The 17327-nt window shown below is 47.3% G+C and overlaps 1 protein-coding gene across 1 annotated transcript in view; it reads right to left on the reverse strand.

Annotated features, from left to right (window-relative positions):
* Positions 1-17327, reverse strand: part of SMC3 (structural maintenance of chromosomes 3) — an 849197-nt gene that overhangs the window by 212546 nt on the left and 619324 nt on the right. Inside the window, exon 22 of the mRNA XM_069239408.1 lies at positions 10167-10274. Coding sequence (XP_069095509.1) covers positions 10167-10274 — 108 coding nt within the window. The remainder of the gene's footprint in view (positions 1-10166; positions 10275-17327) is intronic.

The following is a 17327-nucleotide window of genomic DNA, read 5'->3' on the forward strand; positions in this document are numbered from 1 at the left end:
GACTATGCATCGATGGCTGAGTTCATCTGCTCTGGCGTTCAGAGAGCCTGCCATATGTTGAACCACCAGGGAAATGCCCTGGCATTCCAGCCATGTCGAGAAGCGAAGAGCCTCTTTACAAAGGGTCCATGAACCCACTCCGCCCTGTTTGTTGCAATACCACGTGGCAGTGATGTCGCCGGGGAACACCTGCACCACTTTCCCTTTGAGAGAGGGAAGGAATACTTTCAATGCAAGTTGGATCGCCCGGAGTTCCAAAAGGTTGATATGGAGCCCAAACTCTGACGGAGACCAGAGGCCTCTGATCTCCGCCTCTCCCATGTGGCCGCCCCATCCCAGGAGTGATGCATCTGTCACTACGGTGAGATCTGGTTGGGGAAGGGAGGGATCTGCCCTTGACACAATATGGATTCAACAACCACCAGTGCATGTCCTTTGCACTTCCCTCCGAGATCTGAACCATGTCAGAGAGATTCCCCCGATGCTGTGCCCACTAGAACGTAATGTCCCACTGCAGAGCCCGCATTTACCATCTGGCATGTTGGACCAGCAGGATGCAGGAGGCCATGAGGCGTCTTACCAGACTGAAACTGCACTGTGTCCAGAACAGCTCCGATAAAAGGGATCATCACAGAGGGAGTCAGGTCTGACTTCGGCATGTTGATAGTGAACACCAGCAAATGCATGAGGTTCGCCGTAGTCTGGAGGTGGGAGACAACCTTCTGGGGCGTGACCGTCTTTAACAGCCAGTCGTCAAGGTAGCGGAAGACTGGGACCCCCTAACCTGCGCAGATGAGCTGCAATCACTACCATCACTTTCGTGAACACCCGAGGAGCGCTGGTAAGGCGGCAGGGGATCACGGTGAACTGAAAGTGCTTGTGACCTACCACGAATCATAGGTAACGTCTGTGGGCCGGCAGGATGGGAATATGGAAGAAGCCGTCCTGCAAGTCCAATGCAACCATCCAGTCTCCAGGGTCCAGGGCAGAAAGGACCTGAGCCAGGCTTAAATCTTGAACTTCTACTTCTTGAGGAAGAGATTGAGGGACCAGAGGTCTAGGATACGGCGAAGACCCTTGTCCTTTTTGGACACCAGAAAGTAGCGAGAATAGCAACCACAACCTACTTCTGGCGGAGGAACCCTCTCTATGGCTCCCTTGGCCAAAAGATCCCTGACTTTCTCGCGGAGAAGTGGCAAATGATCCTCCGACAGGTGATCAAATGATGGTGGCATGGCTGAAGGAGTAGTCTTGAAGGGGAGGGAGTAGCCCCTTCAGACGATCTGTAGAACCCACCTGTCCGTGGTAATGGATTCCCAGTAGGGTAGATGATGGCGAATTCTGCTGCCAACTGGTCCCAGATATCCCAACGGACTAGGAAGGTTTTGAGGCAGAGGAGGAGCGGCGGTGGGCTGGATGGCCCACTGACTCCCTGATCCATGAGATCAGTGGATCCACGTCCATGCAGGGGCTGTGCAGCATGCGCAGGTTGGTAGCTCGTTGGAAATGGACGCAGTTTGGTGCCCCATCTGTCGCCACGAAAGGAGCGAGAGGCAGACTGAGTGGGGCGAGGGGCGGCTGTGAGGCCAAGGGACCGAGCTGTAGCCCGGTGTAGGAAAATGCCACTGTTGGCATGGTTACCCCCTAACCTTTTGCCTTTTGTTGATGCCAGCTTTGATTGAAAGTGTGCTGGGATCCTGCTAACTAGGCCCCAGCACCAGTGTTCTTTCCCTAAAACTGTACCTTTGTCTCCACAATTGGCACAGCTCTGGCATACATATATGTAAAAGGTACCCCTGGTACCAAGGGCCCTGTGGCCAGGGAAGGTCTCTAAGGCCTGCAGCAGGTATTATGCCACGCTGGGGACCCCTCACTCAGCACATGCACACTGCCTCACAACTTGTGTGTGCTGGTGGGGAGAAAAAGACTAAGAAGACATGGCACTCTCCTCAGAGTGCCATGCCCACAACCCACTGCCTGTGGCATTGGTAAGTCAGCCCTCTAGCAAACCTTAAAGCCCTAAGGCAGGGTGCACTATACCACAGGTGAGGGCATAGCTGCATGAGCAATATGCCCCTACAGTGTCTAAGCCAATACTTAAACATTGTAAGTACAGTGTAGCCATATTAAGTATATGGTCTGGGAGTTTTTCAAAACGAACTCCACATCTCCATAATGGCTACACTGAATACTGGGAAGTTTGGTATCAACCTTCTCAGAATAATAAACCCACACTGATGCCAGTGCTGGATGTATTACAAAATGCACACAGAGGGCATCTTAGAGATGCCCCCTGTATGCCAGCCCAACTGCTAGTGCTAGGCTGACTGGTCTCTGCCAGCCTGCCACTTCCAGATTAATTTCTGGCCACATGGGATGAGTGCCTTTGTGCACTCTGTGACAAGGAACAAAGCCTGTCCAGGGTGGAGGTGCTTCACACCTCCCCCTGCAGGAACTGCAACACCTGGCAGTGAGCCTCAAAGGCTCAAGCCTGGTGTTCCAACGCCCCAGGGCACTCCAGCTAGATGCATGCTCCCCGGACACAGCCCCCACTTTTGGTGGCAAGTCCAGAGAGATAATGAGAAAAACAAGGAGGCATCACCCCCTCATCCAGGTCCACCCCTAAGGCGTCCAGAGCTGATGTGACCCCCCCTCCTTAGAAAATTCTCCATCTTGCTTTGGAGGATTCAGCCAAATAGGATTAGGGATGTGCTCGCCTCCCCAAAGAGAGGGAGGCACAAGGAGGGTGTAGCCACCCTCAGGGACAGTAGCCATAGGCTACTGCCCTCCAGCCCTAAACACCCCCCTAAATTTATATTTAGGGCGATCCTGAACCTAGGATATCAAATTCCTGACGACCCAACAAGAAGGACTGCTGACCTGAAAACCCAGCTTTGACCCCAGCCCTACAAGCCTGTCTCCTGATTCAAAGAACCTGCCACAGCGACGCATCCTGCGGGCCCAGCAACCTCTGCCGACTCAGACGACTACCCTGCAACTCCAAAGGACCAAGAAACTCCTGTGGACAGCAGCCCTGTCTAAAGCAACAAGAAACCATCTTTAAAGGGACTCTCACCTCACTCCAGAAGCGTGAGTCCCCACCACTCTGCACCCAACACCCCTGGCCTGTGTCCAGAGAAACCATCCCCGCAGAGAGGACCCCAGGCGACTCAGACGACGTGTCCACCCTGAGCCAACCTCTCTGCACCCCCACGATGACGCCTTCAGACGACCTCCTTGACCACGACTGCCTGCTGAAAAGACACAGACGCCTGGAAGAAGCACTGCACCCGCAGCCCCCAGGCCCGTGAGGAACCAACCACCAGTGCAGCAGTGACCAGCAGATGGCCCTCACCCTTGCCCAGTTGGTGGCTGGCCCGAGAAGACCCCCTGTGCCCTGCCTGCATTGTTTGAGTGACCCCCAGGTCCCTTCATTGATTCCTATCACAAGCCCAATGCCTTATTTGCCCACTGCACCTGGCCGCCCCTCTGCCACTGAGGGTGTATTTTGTGTGTCTGCTTGGGACCTCCCCAGAGCTCTACAAAACCCCCCCTGGTGTGCTTCCCGAGGACACAGGTACTTACCTGCTAGCAAACTGAAACCGGAGCACCCCTAGTCTCAATAGGCGCCTATGTTATTTGGTCCGCTCTTTGACCTCTGCATCTGACCAGCCCTGTGTTGCTGGTGCTGGGTGTTTGGGTTTGACTTGAACCCCAAACGGTGGGCTGCCTATGCCCCGGAGACTGAACTTGTAAGTGCTTTACTTACCTGATAAATTAACCCGTACTTAGCTCTCCCAAGAACTGTTGAATTTTGCAGTGTGTCCACTTTTAAAATAGCCTATTGCCATTTTATGCCAAACTGTGTACATTACTGTTTTGATTCAAAGTTCTATCTATACATATGCAAAGTACCTTACATTTAATATACTTACCTGCAATTTGACTCTTGTGGTTCTAAAATAAAGAAAATAATATTTTTCTATATAAAAACCTACTGGCCTGGAGTTAAGTAATTGAGGGTGTGTTCCTATTTATTGCCTGTGTGTGTACAACAAATGCTTAACACTACCATCTGATAAGCCTAACTGCTCGACCACACTACCACAAATAGAGCATTAGTATTATCTATTATTGCCTCTGTCAAGCCTCTTGGGGGAACACCCCTGGACTCTGTGCACACTATCTCTATATATACTATCTCAAAGTCAGAGCCAGCTTCTTACACCCGGGAATCCTTATAGCGCTTGAGCGCAGAATCTGCCTGGTCTCCAAAGAGAAGAGTGCCATCAAAGGATATGTCCATCAAGGATTGCTGGACATCCCCCGAAAAGCCAGACGTCCTCAACCAGGTGTGGAGTCTCAGTGCCACCGTTGATGCATCCGATCTGCCCAGTGAGTCGGTTGTATCCAGTCCACAACGGATCATGAACTTGGCTGCGTCTCTCCCATCTGTCATGGCTTGAGGGCGAACATTCCAGGCTTCTTTCAGAACTTGGGACAGTACTTGCGCAACCGTATCCCAGAGAGTATGGGAATAGCGGCCCAAAAAGCATGCGGTGTTCACGGACCGCAGCTCTAGACTGGCAGAAGAAAACATCTTCTTCTCTAAATTGTCCAGTCTTTTTTATTCCCAGTAGGGAATGCAGCAGAGGATGAGGAAGCCTGGATGACAAGGCTCTCAGGCGTAGGGTGTTGGGTGAGGAAATGTGGATCATTCGGCGCAGGCCTATGGCGGTGGGCAATCGTCCTATATACAGGAGTCCCTGTGCCGGGTTTGGACCAGGCCCCCAGTAGGACGTCTGAAACACTTCGGTCAGAAGGTTAGGCCTGGCCTCCATAGAAGGAAGCTCGAGGTTCAGAACCTCAGCCGCCATTCTCACCACCAAAGAGTATGATGCTCCCTCCTTTGTAGCCACGGTACGGAGAGAAAACATATCAGTGTCTGCGGAGGTGTCCAACCCACTGGCATCACCCAAATCCTGCACCCAGTCCAGTTCGGGTTCAAGCTGGTCTTCGAAAGGGTCCAGGGACCCCTGTACACTATCCCCATATCCATACCCATACCCAAAGTAATAGGGTTCAGGATCAACCCTGGGCACAGCAGAGTCCATGGAAAACGGTATCGGCGTCCAGCGACGTCTTTCCGGCTCTGGGCCGTCGGGGATGAGTATAGGATTGAAGTGGATTGTGGGCATAATCGGCGCCAGGAGTGTCGGCGTCTGACCCGACGCTGGGGAAGGTCCCGTTGGCATGACTGACGTTGGGACGGATCCAAAGTGGATCCTGAGATGCCCTCCTAAGTTGGGACCTAAGTAGCTGACTTTGAACCAGAGGGGGCCCTCACCAACTCGCCTGGTCCCGAAGGTGACGAGGATGGGTCGGACTGCCCAAATATGAGGTGCATGGCCTCATAGAACTCCTTTAGTTGGGCAGGGGTAGCCCCAGAAATTCGGAAAGGAAAGGAGTGGACCCAGACTGAGGCTCCAGGGACGTCACATTGCGTGAGCGACATGGCGAATTCGAAGAACGTTTCGCCTTATTCAACTTCTTCTTCTTACCCGAATGTCCAGATGACTTGGATGAAGAAGAATGGTGGTGGTGACTCTGTGACCGGTCTCCTGACCTTCCTCTCGAACGGGAACGACGCAGAGTAGTGTGTTGAGCCCCATAAGCTTCAGGGACCGCTCCCTCAAAGCCCTCAAAGCTTTCTGGTTTATGGCCAGACACTCAGAGCACGACTTTGGGTCGTAGTCGCGCTCCAGACAGCAGAGACACACGCGGTGCTGATCAGTCACCGACATCATGGGGTGACAGGAGTCGCAGGGCTTGAATGCGGTCTTACGGGACATCCCTTGACGCAGCAAAACTCGCCAAAAAACGAATGCGAGAAAATGTTGCAGTTAGTCAAAAAATGACTGGGGTAGCTTTTCTCTGGATCTGCACGTAGGCTGGTGTGGAAAGAAAAGAACTGATGTCAGCGCGCCGGGGTGGCACCTATATACGACTGCGACGTCATCACGATGACCAGGATGCCAAAGATGTCCGCGGAGTTGACTGATGCCACCTAATGGCGCACAGGGGTACTGCTCAAAGAAAAAAATCTCCTGATCCAGTCTGATACCTGGGGAAATTCAAAGGTAAGGAATCTGCAACTAGAAGTCTCTATCAGATATACCATTTTCAGTGAAGCCATCATGTAGGCTGGGGAACTCGTATGGACCAATGTCCAGCACATGAACTTAAAATGGCTCCCCTGTTTACTCACTATGTCTGAGAATTGACATAGACATACCAGGGACATATCTGCTCTAGCAGATATGTTTTCAAATGTAATATAATGCACCCTACCTTAGGGCTGTAAGGCCTGAGGGTGATTTACATATATTGCATGCAGTGTTAAGAGACATGGCACATAGGTTGTGGGCCAAGTCGTATTTTCACTTTTAGCTGCACCAAGACACAAAGTCTGCAATGGCAGTTTGTGTGTGCTAGGTGAGGGGTCCCTGAGGGTTGCACAATACATGCTGCAGCCCAGTCCCTGGGTACTCTCTTTGGTGCCAATGCCCTCGGTACCATGGGTATCATTTGCTTGGGACTTATAGAAGGGACCAAAGTTGTTGCAAATTGGGGAACAATTGCACAGTTTTAGGGAAAGAAATCTGGCACTGGGAACCTGGTTAGCAGGAACCTGGTGCACTTTTAGTCAAATTTGTACAAGGCAAAAAGTAGGGGTGAAAATTTCTAAAAGAGGCACATTTCCTACAAAACGCATCAGAACGGGTGATTTAAACAAAAGCAGCTGGTAAGGGAAGCATAAGAAGGCAGAGAGATCTGACAAGTAACCTTTAATAGTGTCAACAGCAAGTCTTTGCTGGGCCAAAGATAAAAACAATATTTTTACAGTTTGGCCTGCAATGGGTCCATCTGGTGGGTACTGCACCAATCCACAAACTTAGCCCAGTGCACTGACATACAGAGACTTTGTGGAAGGGTGCTTAGCTGGTAAGATGACATCAACAACTTCAGGAGGGAAGTCAAAGAAGATCAACAGACACCACTTAATATCCATTCAGGTTTCGGTTGCACAGAAAAGGGTGCAAGAACCTGCGCGGCTGCTGCTGACAGAAGATCCGCCCAAAGTAGCAGTCTGATTGAAGAACAAATACTCAGGGCTAGAAGTTCTAGGTACCACACTCTTCAAGCCTAATCAATAGCCATAAGGATGGTTTGGGCCCGGTTGTTCCCGATCTTACTCAGAACTAGAAGCAGGAGAGGTAGCGGCAGGAAGGCACACCTGAGATCTGTACACTACTGAAATCAGAATGTGTCTCTGAGGGGAGCCTTCTTGGAATTCTAGTGTGCAAAAGTATTGACACTGCATGTTCGCCCAGATGGCAAGAAGGTCAAGTCATGGTTATCCCACTGCCGAAAGTCGCCCTGCACCACCCTCTGGGTGTCACCACTATTTGTGATCTTCTCGGTGTCAGCTCCTGAACTCATTCACCCTGAAGTTTAATGATTCTTTCTGGTAGTCTACAATCAGACAAATCCCCTGATAAATCCACCAGTTCCAGAGGCACAGGGCCTCTCGGTACTGGACCCTTGGCCAAACCCACCTCCCTCGCCCTGCTTGCTGCAATACCACCTGGGGGTTGTGTTGTCTGTGAGCACATGCACCACCCTCCCTTTAATGGTAGGCAGGTAGGCCTTCAATGACAAGTGACTAGCCACAGGTCCAACAGATTCTTGTGGAGGCAGGTCTCTGCTGGAAACCACAGTTTCTCCCAGATGTCCTTCTCAACCCAGTACTGACACATCCATCATCACCGACAACTCTTGTTGGGGTGGGGGCACTGACGAGCTGGTGCCTAAAGACTTAAAGAGCGTGCTGTGGCGGGGCTCCACTTAAAACATTCCAGGGTCAAGCTGCCTTTTTGCCAAATAGGCAGGAACTGTCCGAGCATTATCTATTAAAGGGACCTAGATGTCCTTGAAGCCTGTGCAACTAATCCACGCTTGGCATCAGAGCACCATGCTTGTCCTGAGAGCCCTTCCTTAACAATCAGTGTTGTCTTAGCCCAAGTGGATGATTTAACTTGGCCGCAACCAGGGTGAATGGTTTGGGACAAGGAAGCCCACAAGTCTTCTGGGACTGCTGGTAATACCTCATGAACCTTGTCCTAAAGTGCATGGGTATAATATCTAAAAAAGCAGCTGAACTGACAGACCTCAGTGCAAGAATAGCCAAGGAGAACATTATTTTCCCAAATATTTCCCTATGTTTTGGACTCTCTTGTCAGCAGGAGGAGTCAAAAAGGGGTTCGGTTTGACTCTACTGGTGGATGCATGCACCAACAAACTTCCAGAATGTGTATGCTGGGTAGAGAAACCTGGTTCACCTGGAACTGGTCTTTGGCGACAGGTGTTCTGTCCATAGACCAGAGGGACCAAACTTGGTTTAGAACAAGTGCCAATAGTGTGCCCTTGAATGCCTCCCAATCCCAGAAGACTTGCCGGCTTCCTTAGCACTTCAGGGCTTAGTTGAAGGACAGAAGAGGTTTGGTCAGTGCTGAAGGTCCTTGTCTTTAACTCCAGGTTGGGGGGTGGGGGGGGCGGAGGTCAAGCACTTCAGCAGCTCTCCTTAATGACAGTAGAGCAGATGTGCTTTCTGTCATTTTCATCCACAGAGGACCGATTTGCCGGTGGTATTCCAAATAGAGGCCTAATAAGAACCTTGGGGCCCATAGGCGTGCTAGAGAAAGCTGGAAACATGCCTAAGGTGTTCACCATGGCCTCTCGAAATGCATCAACTTAATGTGACATCGCCTACGGACACAAGAACTCAGGGTGCATCTAGAACAAAGTTGGAAGCAGCTCCTTGGTGGAACGGGAGTGAGACCTGGAGCCACAGTGACACCCTTGCTCCTTCTCTGAAGAACAGAAGTGGTGGGAAAGGGCAGAGTCCTGCTTGGACTTCCTATCTTTGTAGTTTTACCTGGAGACTTCAACCACGAAGGAGATCTGCTGCTGGAATGACTTCGGGAAAGGAAGCGGGTGTGCACTCCCAACTTCAACCTGCATGGAAGCACTGCAGTGTTTCACCACATAGAGCTTCACCTCTCTTTCACAGATCGGACTCATCTGGTAGCAGTTGCACAGGCCGTGGAGTCCTGTGTCGAAATCAAACACCAGAGGCATACCCTGAGGGGATCTGTTCTAGACATCTTTGTGTGACAGTATTCACAAAGTTGAAATCCTGTAGTGTTAGGGGGTGACATGCTAGCTTCCACACTGGAGAAATATATAGGAACAAATCTTTTCAAAGAGTGCAGAAAAAGGGGAGCAGATTTCTGGGTGCATGCCTGAAGGCTCATAAAGAAAAGAAATTACAACACACACAGGTGATGCTTTTGTGTGGCTCCGACTGCCACTTATGGAGAGGAATAGAGTTGGTATGGTGTCACACAGAGACAACTCATAGCATGAAGGAGCAGTGGCTTTCCAAAACTAGCTCTCTGAGTTTTCCAAGACTAGCTGTGTGACATAAATCTAAATTTTCTCTTCCTTCATATTTCTGTATCCCTCTTCGCAGTCAGTATCGAGCACTATCTTGGACGCGTTTGGAACTGTTGACAGGGAAAGAGACAGCTGGGTGTCCTTTTGTTCCTGCAGCAAAATTAATCTACAGGTTAGTGATAACTTGACTCAGACATCCTGGAATGGTACAACAACTCATGCAATGCAATAGAAGCTAAAGGGCAAAAGACAAATTAAACTGACTTTATACGTCATGGAGGGAGACAAAATAACATTCTAAACGTTTGGTCAAAAACCACTGTATTCATATTACTTTAAATCTAATTTATAATAACAGTTATGACACCTGATATTAAAAATAATTGCGATTACTTTAGATGTGAAACAATTACTTCATCTGGACTACTACAGAGACCACACTTCTCACCAGTATGGGAAAAGGCAGGCATTAGTAATCCCAGTGAACAACCAACTTTAACACCTATATGCCTACTTCCCACTTGAGAAAAGTGTTTTATATTAATTAAACCGGATCATCTGCTCATAATTTTGTCAGTAACTATCTCTTCGGGACATCCACTTAAAACAATACAGCATAAAAAGTTGTGGATTACCATTTAACTTACCTGTTCCACTTGATCTAATCGTTTCCTAAGATTTTCATTTAGGTACGTCTCTACTCGTGTGATAGTGCCTTCCAGTTTAATTCTTTCATTTAGGAGCTGCCTGTTTTCCTAAACAAAAGAGGCAAAATGTAACCAAACAATAAGAAATTCAAGTGGGAATAACCATCTTAAAGATTCCATGTAAAAGTCATCTATCACCAATGTGCGCCACAAGATGTTAAAATACAACTCTAAAGGAAATAGGGAGGTTGCAAAAAAAAATACGAAAAAAAACAGCAGGACCTTACCTATAATCAAATTTGTATAGCAATGATATATGTGTGTGTATATATATATATATATATATATATATATATATATATATATATATATATATATATATATAAAAAACACACACACACACACACACACACATATATATATATATATATGGAAAATGTCACTTACCTAGTGTACATCTGTTCGTGGCATGAGTCGCTGCAGATTCACATGCTGTGCACAGTCCGTCGTCTGGTGTTGGGCTCGGAGTGTTACAAATTGTTTTTCTTCGAAGAAGTCTTTTCGAGTCACGAGACCGAGGGACTCCTCCCATTTCGATTTCATTGCCCATGGGCGTCGACTCCATCTTAGATTGTTTTCCCCGCAGAGGGTGAGGTAGGAGTTGTGTATGTTACTAATAGTGCCCATGCAATGGAATGAATACGTGTGTACATAATAAAGGTTAAAGTAATATATTTACAAATGTACAAATGTTCAAGATCTACTTCTAAACGGCTACAGGCTCCCGGGGAGGCGGGTGGGAGCATGTGAATCTGCAGCGACTCATGCCACGAACAGATGTACACTAGGTAAGTGACATTTTCCGTTCGATGGCATGTGTAGCTGCAGATACACATGCTGTGCATAGACTAGTAAGCAGTTATTTCCCCAAAAGCGGTGGTTCAGCCTGTAGGAGTTGAAGTAGTTTGAAATAATGTTCTTAGTACAGCCTGACCTACTGTGGCTTGTTGTGCAGTTAACACATCTACACAGTAGTGCTTGGTAAATGTATGAGGCGTAGACCATGTTGCTGCCTTACATATTTCGTTCATTGGAATATTTCCTAGAAAGGCCATGGTAGCCCCTTTCTTTCTGGTTGAGTGTGCCTTTGGTGTAATAGGCAGCTCTCTCTTTGCTTTAAGATAGCAGGTTTGAATACACTTAACTATCCACCTAGCAATGCCTTGTTTTGAAATTGGATTTCCTGTATGAGGTTTTTGAAAGGCAATAAATAGTTGTTTTGTTTTTCTAATTAGTTTTGTTCTGTCAATGTAGTACATTAGTGCTCTTTTGATGTCTAATGTATGTAGTGCTCTTTCAGCTACAGAATCTGGTTGTGGGACGAACACTGGTAATTCTACTGTTTGATTTAAGTGGAACGGTGAGATAACCTTTGGTAAAGATTTTGGATTTGTTCTTAGAACTACTTTATTTGTATGTATCTGAATAAATGGTTCTTGTATGGTAAATGCCTGAATTTTGCTCACTCTTCTTAGAGATGTAATGGCAATCAAAAATGCAACTTTCCACGTTAAGTATTGCATTTCACAAGAATGCATGGGCTCGAAAGGAGGACCCATGAGTCTTGTTAAGACAATGTTGAGGTTCCATGAAGGAACAGGTGGTGTTCTTGGTGGCATGATCCTTTTTAAGCCTTCCATAAACGCTTTAATGACTGGTATTTTAAATAGTGAAGTTGAATGAGTAATTTGCAGGTAAGCTGATATTGCTGTGAGATGTATCTTTATGGAAGAGAAGGCTAGATTTGATTTTTGCAAATGTAGTAAATATCCTACTATATCTTTTGGAGATGCGTGTAATGGCTGAATTTGACTATTCTGGCAGTAATACACGAATCTTTTCCACTTGTTTGCTTAGCAGTGTCTAGTGGTAGGTTTTCTAGCTTGTTTTATGACCTCCATACATTCTTGTGTGAGGTGCAAGTGTCTGAATTCTAGGATTTCAGGAGCCAAATTGCTAGATTCAAAGATGCTGGATTTGGATGTCTGATCTGTTGTTTGTGTTGTGTTAACAGATCTGGTTTGTTGGGTAGTTTGACATGAGGTACTACTGACAGGTCTAGTAGTGTCGTGTACCAAGGTTGCCTTGCCCATGTTGGTGCTATTAGTATGAGTTTGAGTTTGTTTTGACTCAACCTGTTTACTACATATGGAAGGAGAGGGAGAGGGGGGAAAAGCGTATGCAAATATCCCTGACCAGTTCATCCATAGAGCATTGCCTTGGGATTGATCTTGTGGGTACCTGGATGCGACGTGTTGGCATTTTGAGTTTTCCTTTGTTGCAAATAGATCTATTTGAGGTGTCCCCCAAATTTGAAAGTAATTGTTTAGTATTTGGGGGTGAATTTCCCATTTGTGGGTTTGTTGGTGATCTCAAGAGAGATTGTCTGCCAACTGGTTCTGAATCCCTGGAATAAATTGTGCTATTAGGCGAATGTGGTTGTGAATCGCCCAATGCCATATTTTTTGTGTTAGGAGGCACAGCTGTGTCGAGTGTGTCCCTCCTTGTTTGTTTAGATAATACATTGTCGTCATTTTGTCTGTTTTGACAAGAATGTATTTTTGGGTTATTATGGGTTGAAATGCTTTCAGTGCTAGAAATACTGCTAACATTTCCAAGTGATTTATGTGAAACTGTCTCTGATGTATGTCCCATTGTCATTGGATGCTGTGTTGATTGAGGTGTGCTCCCCACCCTGTCATGGAAGCATCTGTTGTTATGACGTATTGTGGCACTGGGTCTTTGAAAGGCCGCCCTTGGTTTAAATTTGTACTGTTCCACCATAGAAGCGAGATGTATGTTTGGCGGTCTATCAACACCAGATCTAGAAGTTGACCCTGTGCTTGTGACCATTGTGATGCTAGGCACTGTTGTAAGGGCCGCATGTGTAACCTTGCGTTTGGGACAATGGCTATGCATGAAGACATCATGCCTAGTAGTTTCATTACCATTCTGACTTGTATCTTTTGTGTTGGATACATGACCTGTATTACTTTGTGAAATGTTTGAACCCGTTGTGGACTTGGAGTGGCAATCCCTTTTACTGTGTTGATTGACGCTCCTAAGTATTGCTGCGTTTGACACAGTAAAAGATGTGACTTCGCGTAGTTGATGGAGAACCCTAGTCTGTGAAGGGTTTGTATGACATATTTTGTGTGCTGTGAGCACTGTTTTAGCGTGTTGGTTTTGATTAACCAGTCGTCTAAGTACGGGAACACATGTATTTGCTGCCTTCTGATATGCGCAGCTACTACTGCCAGGCATTTTGTAAAAACTCTTGGCGCAGTTGTTATTCCGAATGGTAACACTTTGAATTGGTAATGTATTCCTTGAAATACAAACCTTAGGTATTTCCTGTGTGAAGGATGTATTGGTATATGGAAATACGCATCCTTTAGATCTAATGTTGTCATGTAGTCTTGCTGTTTGAGCAGTGGGATTACGTCTTGTAGCGTGACCATGTGAAAGTGGTCTGATTTTATGTAGGTATTTAGTGTTCTGAGATCTAGTATTGGTCTCAGAGTTTTGTCCTTTTTGGGTATTAGAAAGTACAGTGAGTAAACTCCTGTGTTCTTTTGTTGAATTGGTACTAATTCTATTGCGTCCTTTTGTAGCAGTGCTTGAACTTCTAGTCCTAGAATATCTATATATGTTGTTTTGACATATTGTGTGTTTTCGGTGGTACGTTTGGAGGGAATTGGTGAAATTCTATGCAATAACCATGCTGGATAATTGCTAGGACCCAAGTATCTGTTGTTATTTCCTCCCAAAGTTTGTAAAACTGGCTTAGTCTTCCCCCCACAGGTGTTAAGTGATGGGGGTGTGTGACTTGTGAGTCACTGCTTATTTTGAGGAGTTTTGGCGCCTTGAAATTTTCCTCTATTTTTGGGGAATTAGCCCCCTCTAAATTGTCAGCGAAAACCTCCCCTCTGATATTGCTCCTGGTAGGTAGGTCTTGTTTGAGAGGTTGTGGCTTCTGTGGGTTGACCTCGAAACCCTCCCCTAAAAGGTGTTTTCCTAAATTTGCCTCTGCTCTGCGGGGAGTAGAGTGCGCCCATGGCTTTGGCTGTATCGGTGTCCTTTTTGAGTTTCTCAATGGCAGTGTCTACCTCCGGCCCAAACAATTGCTGTTCATTAAACGGCATATTGAGCACAGCCTGTTGGATTTCCGGTTTGAACCCAGAAGTGCGCAGCCATGCGTGCCTTCTTATTGTGACTGCAGTGTTTATTGTCCTTGCAGCTGTGTCTGCTGCATCCATGGAAGACCGTATCTGATTGTTGGAGATACTTTGTCCCTCTTCCACCACTTGTTGCGCTCTTTTTTGGAACTCCTTGGGTAAGTGTTCGATTAAATGTTGCATTTCATCCCAATGAGCCCTGTCGTATCTTGCCAAAAGTGCCTAAGAGTTGGCAATACGCCACTGATTTGCTGCTTGTGCTGCAACCCTTTTACCCGCAGCATCAAACTTGCGGCTCTCTTTGTCCGGAGGCGGTGCGTCGCCTGAGGTATGAGAGTTGGCTCTCTTACGAGCTGCCCCCACAACTACTGAGTCCAGTGTCAGTTGTGTTGTAATATATATAGGATCTGTGGGTGGTGGCTTGTATTTTTTCTCCACCCTTGGAGTTATGGCCCTGCCTTTAACTGGATCCTGAAATATTTGTTTCGAATGTGTTAGCATTCCTGGGAGCATGGGAAGACTTTGGTATTGGCTATGGGTTGCGGATAAGGTGTTAAAGAGAAAGTCATCTTCAATTGGTTCCGAATGTAATGATACATTGTGAAACTCGGCTGCTCTTGCGACCACCTGTGTATAAGATGTACTGTCCTCAGGTGGCGAAGGCTTTGTGGGATAAGAGTCTGGGCTGTTGTCAGACACTGGAGCATCGTAGAGATCCCATGCATCGGGGTCATCCTGACTCATTGCGGTATGAGCTGGTGAGTGCATTAGTGGTGGAGTGGTTGCTGGTGATGCATGTGTTGATGGTGGTGGAGAAGGTGGTGGGGTTGTTCTCTTTGCCACCTTTGCCTGTGGTTGCTTGTCCCCTTGTTGAAAGGCAAGTTTCCTTTTGATCTTGATTGGGGGAAGAGTGGTTATCTTCCCTGTGTCTTCATGGATATGAAGCCTTCTCTGTGTGTGGTCAGGTTCCACAGTTTGAAGGTCCTCTCCAAATCTATGTAATTGGGTGGTTAGCCCTTGTTCCTCTGTATAGGAACTACTTTTCGGCTCCGAGGCTGGGTGTTTCGGGACCGAAATCTTTTCGGAAGTTCTTTTCGGTTCCGAAGAAATTTTCTTTTGCTTCGGCTCGGTGTCTCGGTTCCTGAAACTTTTCGGCGCCGTCTTTGTGCCGAGGTTTCTCGGAGCCGCTGTCTCGGCTCCGAGGTTGCTGTGTGGCGGTATCACGACCGGAGTCGGATGACTTCGACACCAGCATGCCCATTTTCGGTGCCTTGGCTCGGTCGCCTTGTTTTTGGGTTAAGCCATGGCCTGTTGGCGGTGGCGTCCCCTGGGCTTTTGTGGACTTTTCGTGAGTCCTAATTTTCTACGTCTTACTCACGGTTGACGTTTCTTCGGCGTCGAGTTCTTCGGAATCCGACTCGTGGATGGAGAAAGTTTCTTCTTCTTCCTCCTCGAACCGATGTGGACCTGTGGGCGTGGACGCCATTTGTAGTCTTCTGGCTCTTCGGTCTCTCAGCGTCTTCCTGGACCGAAACGCTCGACAGGCCTCACACGTATCCTCCTTGTGCTCGGGGGACAAGCACAAGTTACAGACCAAATGCTGATCCGTATACGGATATTTGTTATGGCATTTTGGACAGAATCGGAACGGGGTCCGTTCCATCAGTCTTGAAGTCGCACGCGGTCGGGCCGACCAGGCCCCGACGGAGGATCGAAATTACCCCGAAGGACCACCGAAGCTCTTCCAAATTCGGTGTCGATTTGTTCTAACTAACCCGATACCGAACGCAACAATACCGACGTTTTTTCCGAGATTCTAACTAACTTTCCGACCCGAAACACGGAGCGAAAAGGAACACGTCCGAACCCGATGGCGGAAAAAAAACAATCTAAGATGGAGTCGACGCCCATGCGCAATGGAATCGAAAGGGGAGGAGTCCCTCGGTCTCGTGACTCGAAAAGACTTCTTAGAAGAAAAACAACTTGTAACACTCAGAGCCCAACACCAGACGGCGGACTGTGCACAGCATGTGTATCTGCAGCTACACATGCCATCGAACATATATATATATATATATATATATATATCAAACCAAAACCCTTTCAGGGAAAGAGCGCCGCATAAATTATGCAAAAAACAAAGGAGAACTCTGGGAAGTTCCCAATTTTAGGTGGAGAGCTGCTCTAGTAAGGAGCACCCTGCAACACCAGCGACACTCTAGATTTGCTCACCTCAAATGTCTGCTTATCTAGCAAAGTCTTTAAGCATAGGATTAGCACAGTGCTATCCTCGCCGAGCTAGATAGTGACAAAGTCTTTTGCCATTTGTACAGCAAAATCTTTAAGCATAGGATTGACATAGTGTCATCCTTGCCGAGCTGTAAAATGACAAAAGCCATTTACCACTCCAGGCACAGTATTACAGCTTTGGACTGGTCAAATACCATCCAAGCCAACCTGGAATGAGTAAAGCAACCCCTGACACGTGTTTCGCTCTCATTAGAGCTCTTCAGAGGAGTATAGCTTTGTCCAGACACAAGGGAGCACCCAGTATAAGTCAAACCAAAACCCTTTCAGGGATAGAGCGCCGCATAAATTATGCAAAAAACAAAGGAGAACTCTGGGAAGTTCCCAATTTTAGGTGGAGAGCTGCTCTAGTAAGGAGCACCCTGCAACACCAGCGACACTCTAGATTTGCTCACCTCAAATGTCTGCTTATCTAGCAAAGTCTTTAAGCATAGGATTAGCACAGTGCTATCCTCGCCGAGCTAGATAGTGACAAAGTCTTTTGCCATTTGTACAGCAAAATCTTTAAGCATAGGATTGACATAGTGTCATCCTTGCCGAGCTGTAAAATGACAAAAGCCATTTACCACTCCAGGCACAGTATTACAGCTTTGGACTGGTCAAATACCATCCAAGC

The sequence above is a fragment of the Pleurodeles waltl genome, chromosome 6, assembly GCF_031143425.1.
Source record: "Pleurodeles waltl isolate 20211129_DDA chromosome 6, aPleWal1.hap1.20221129, whole genome shotgun sequence".
Taxonomy (NCBI): Eukaryota; Metazoa; Chordata; class Amphibia; order Caudata; family Salamandridae; genus Pleurodeles; species Pleurodeles waltl.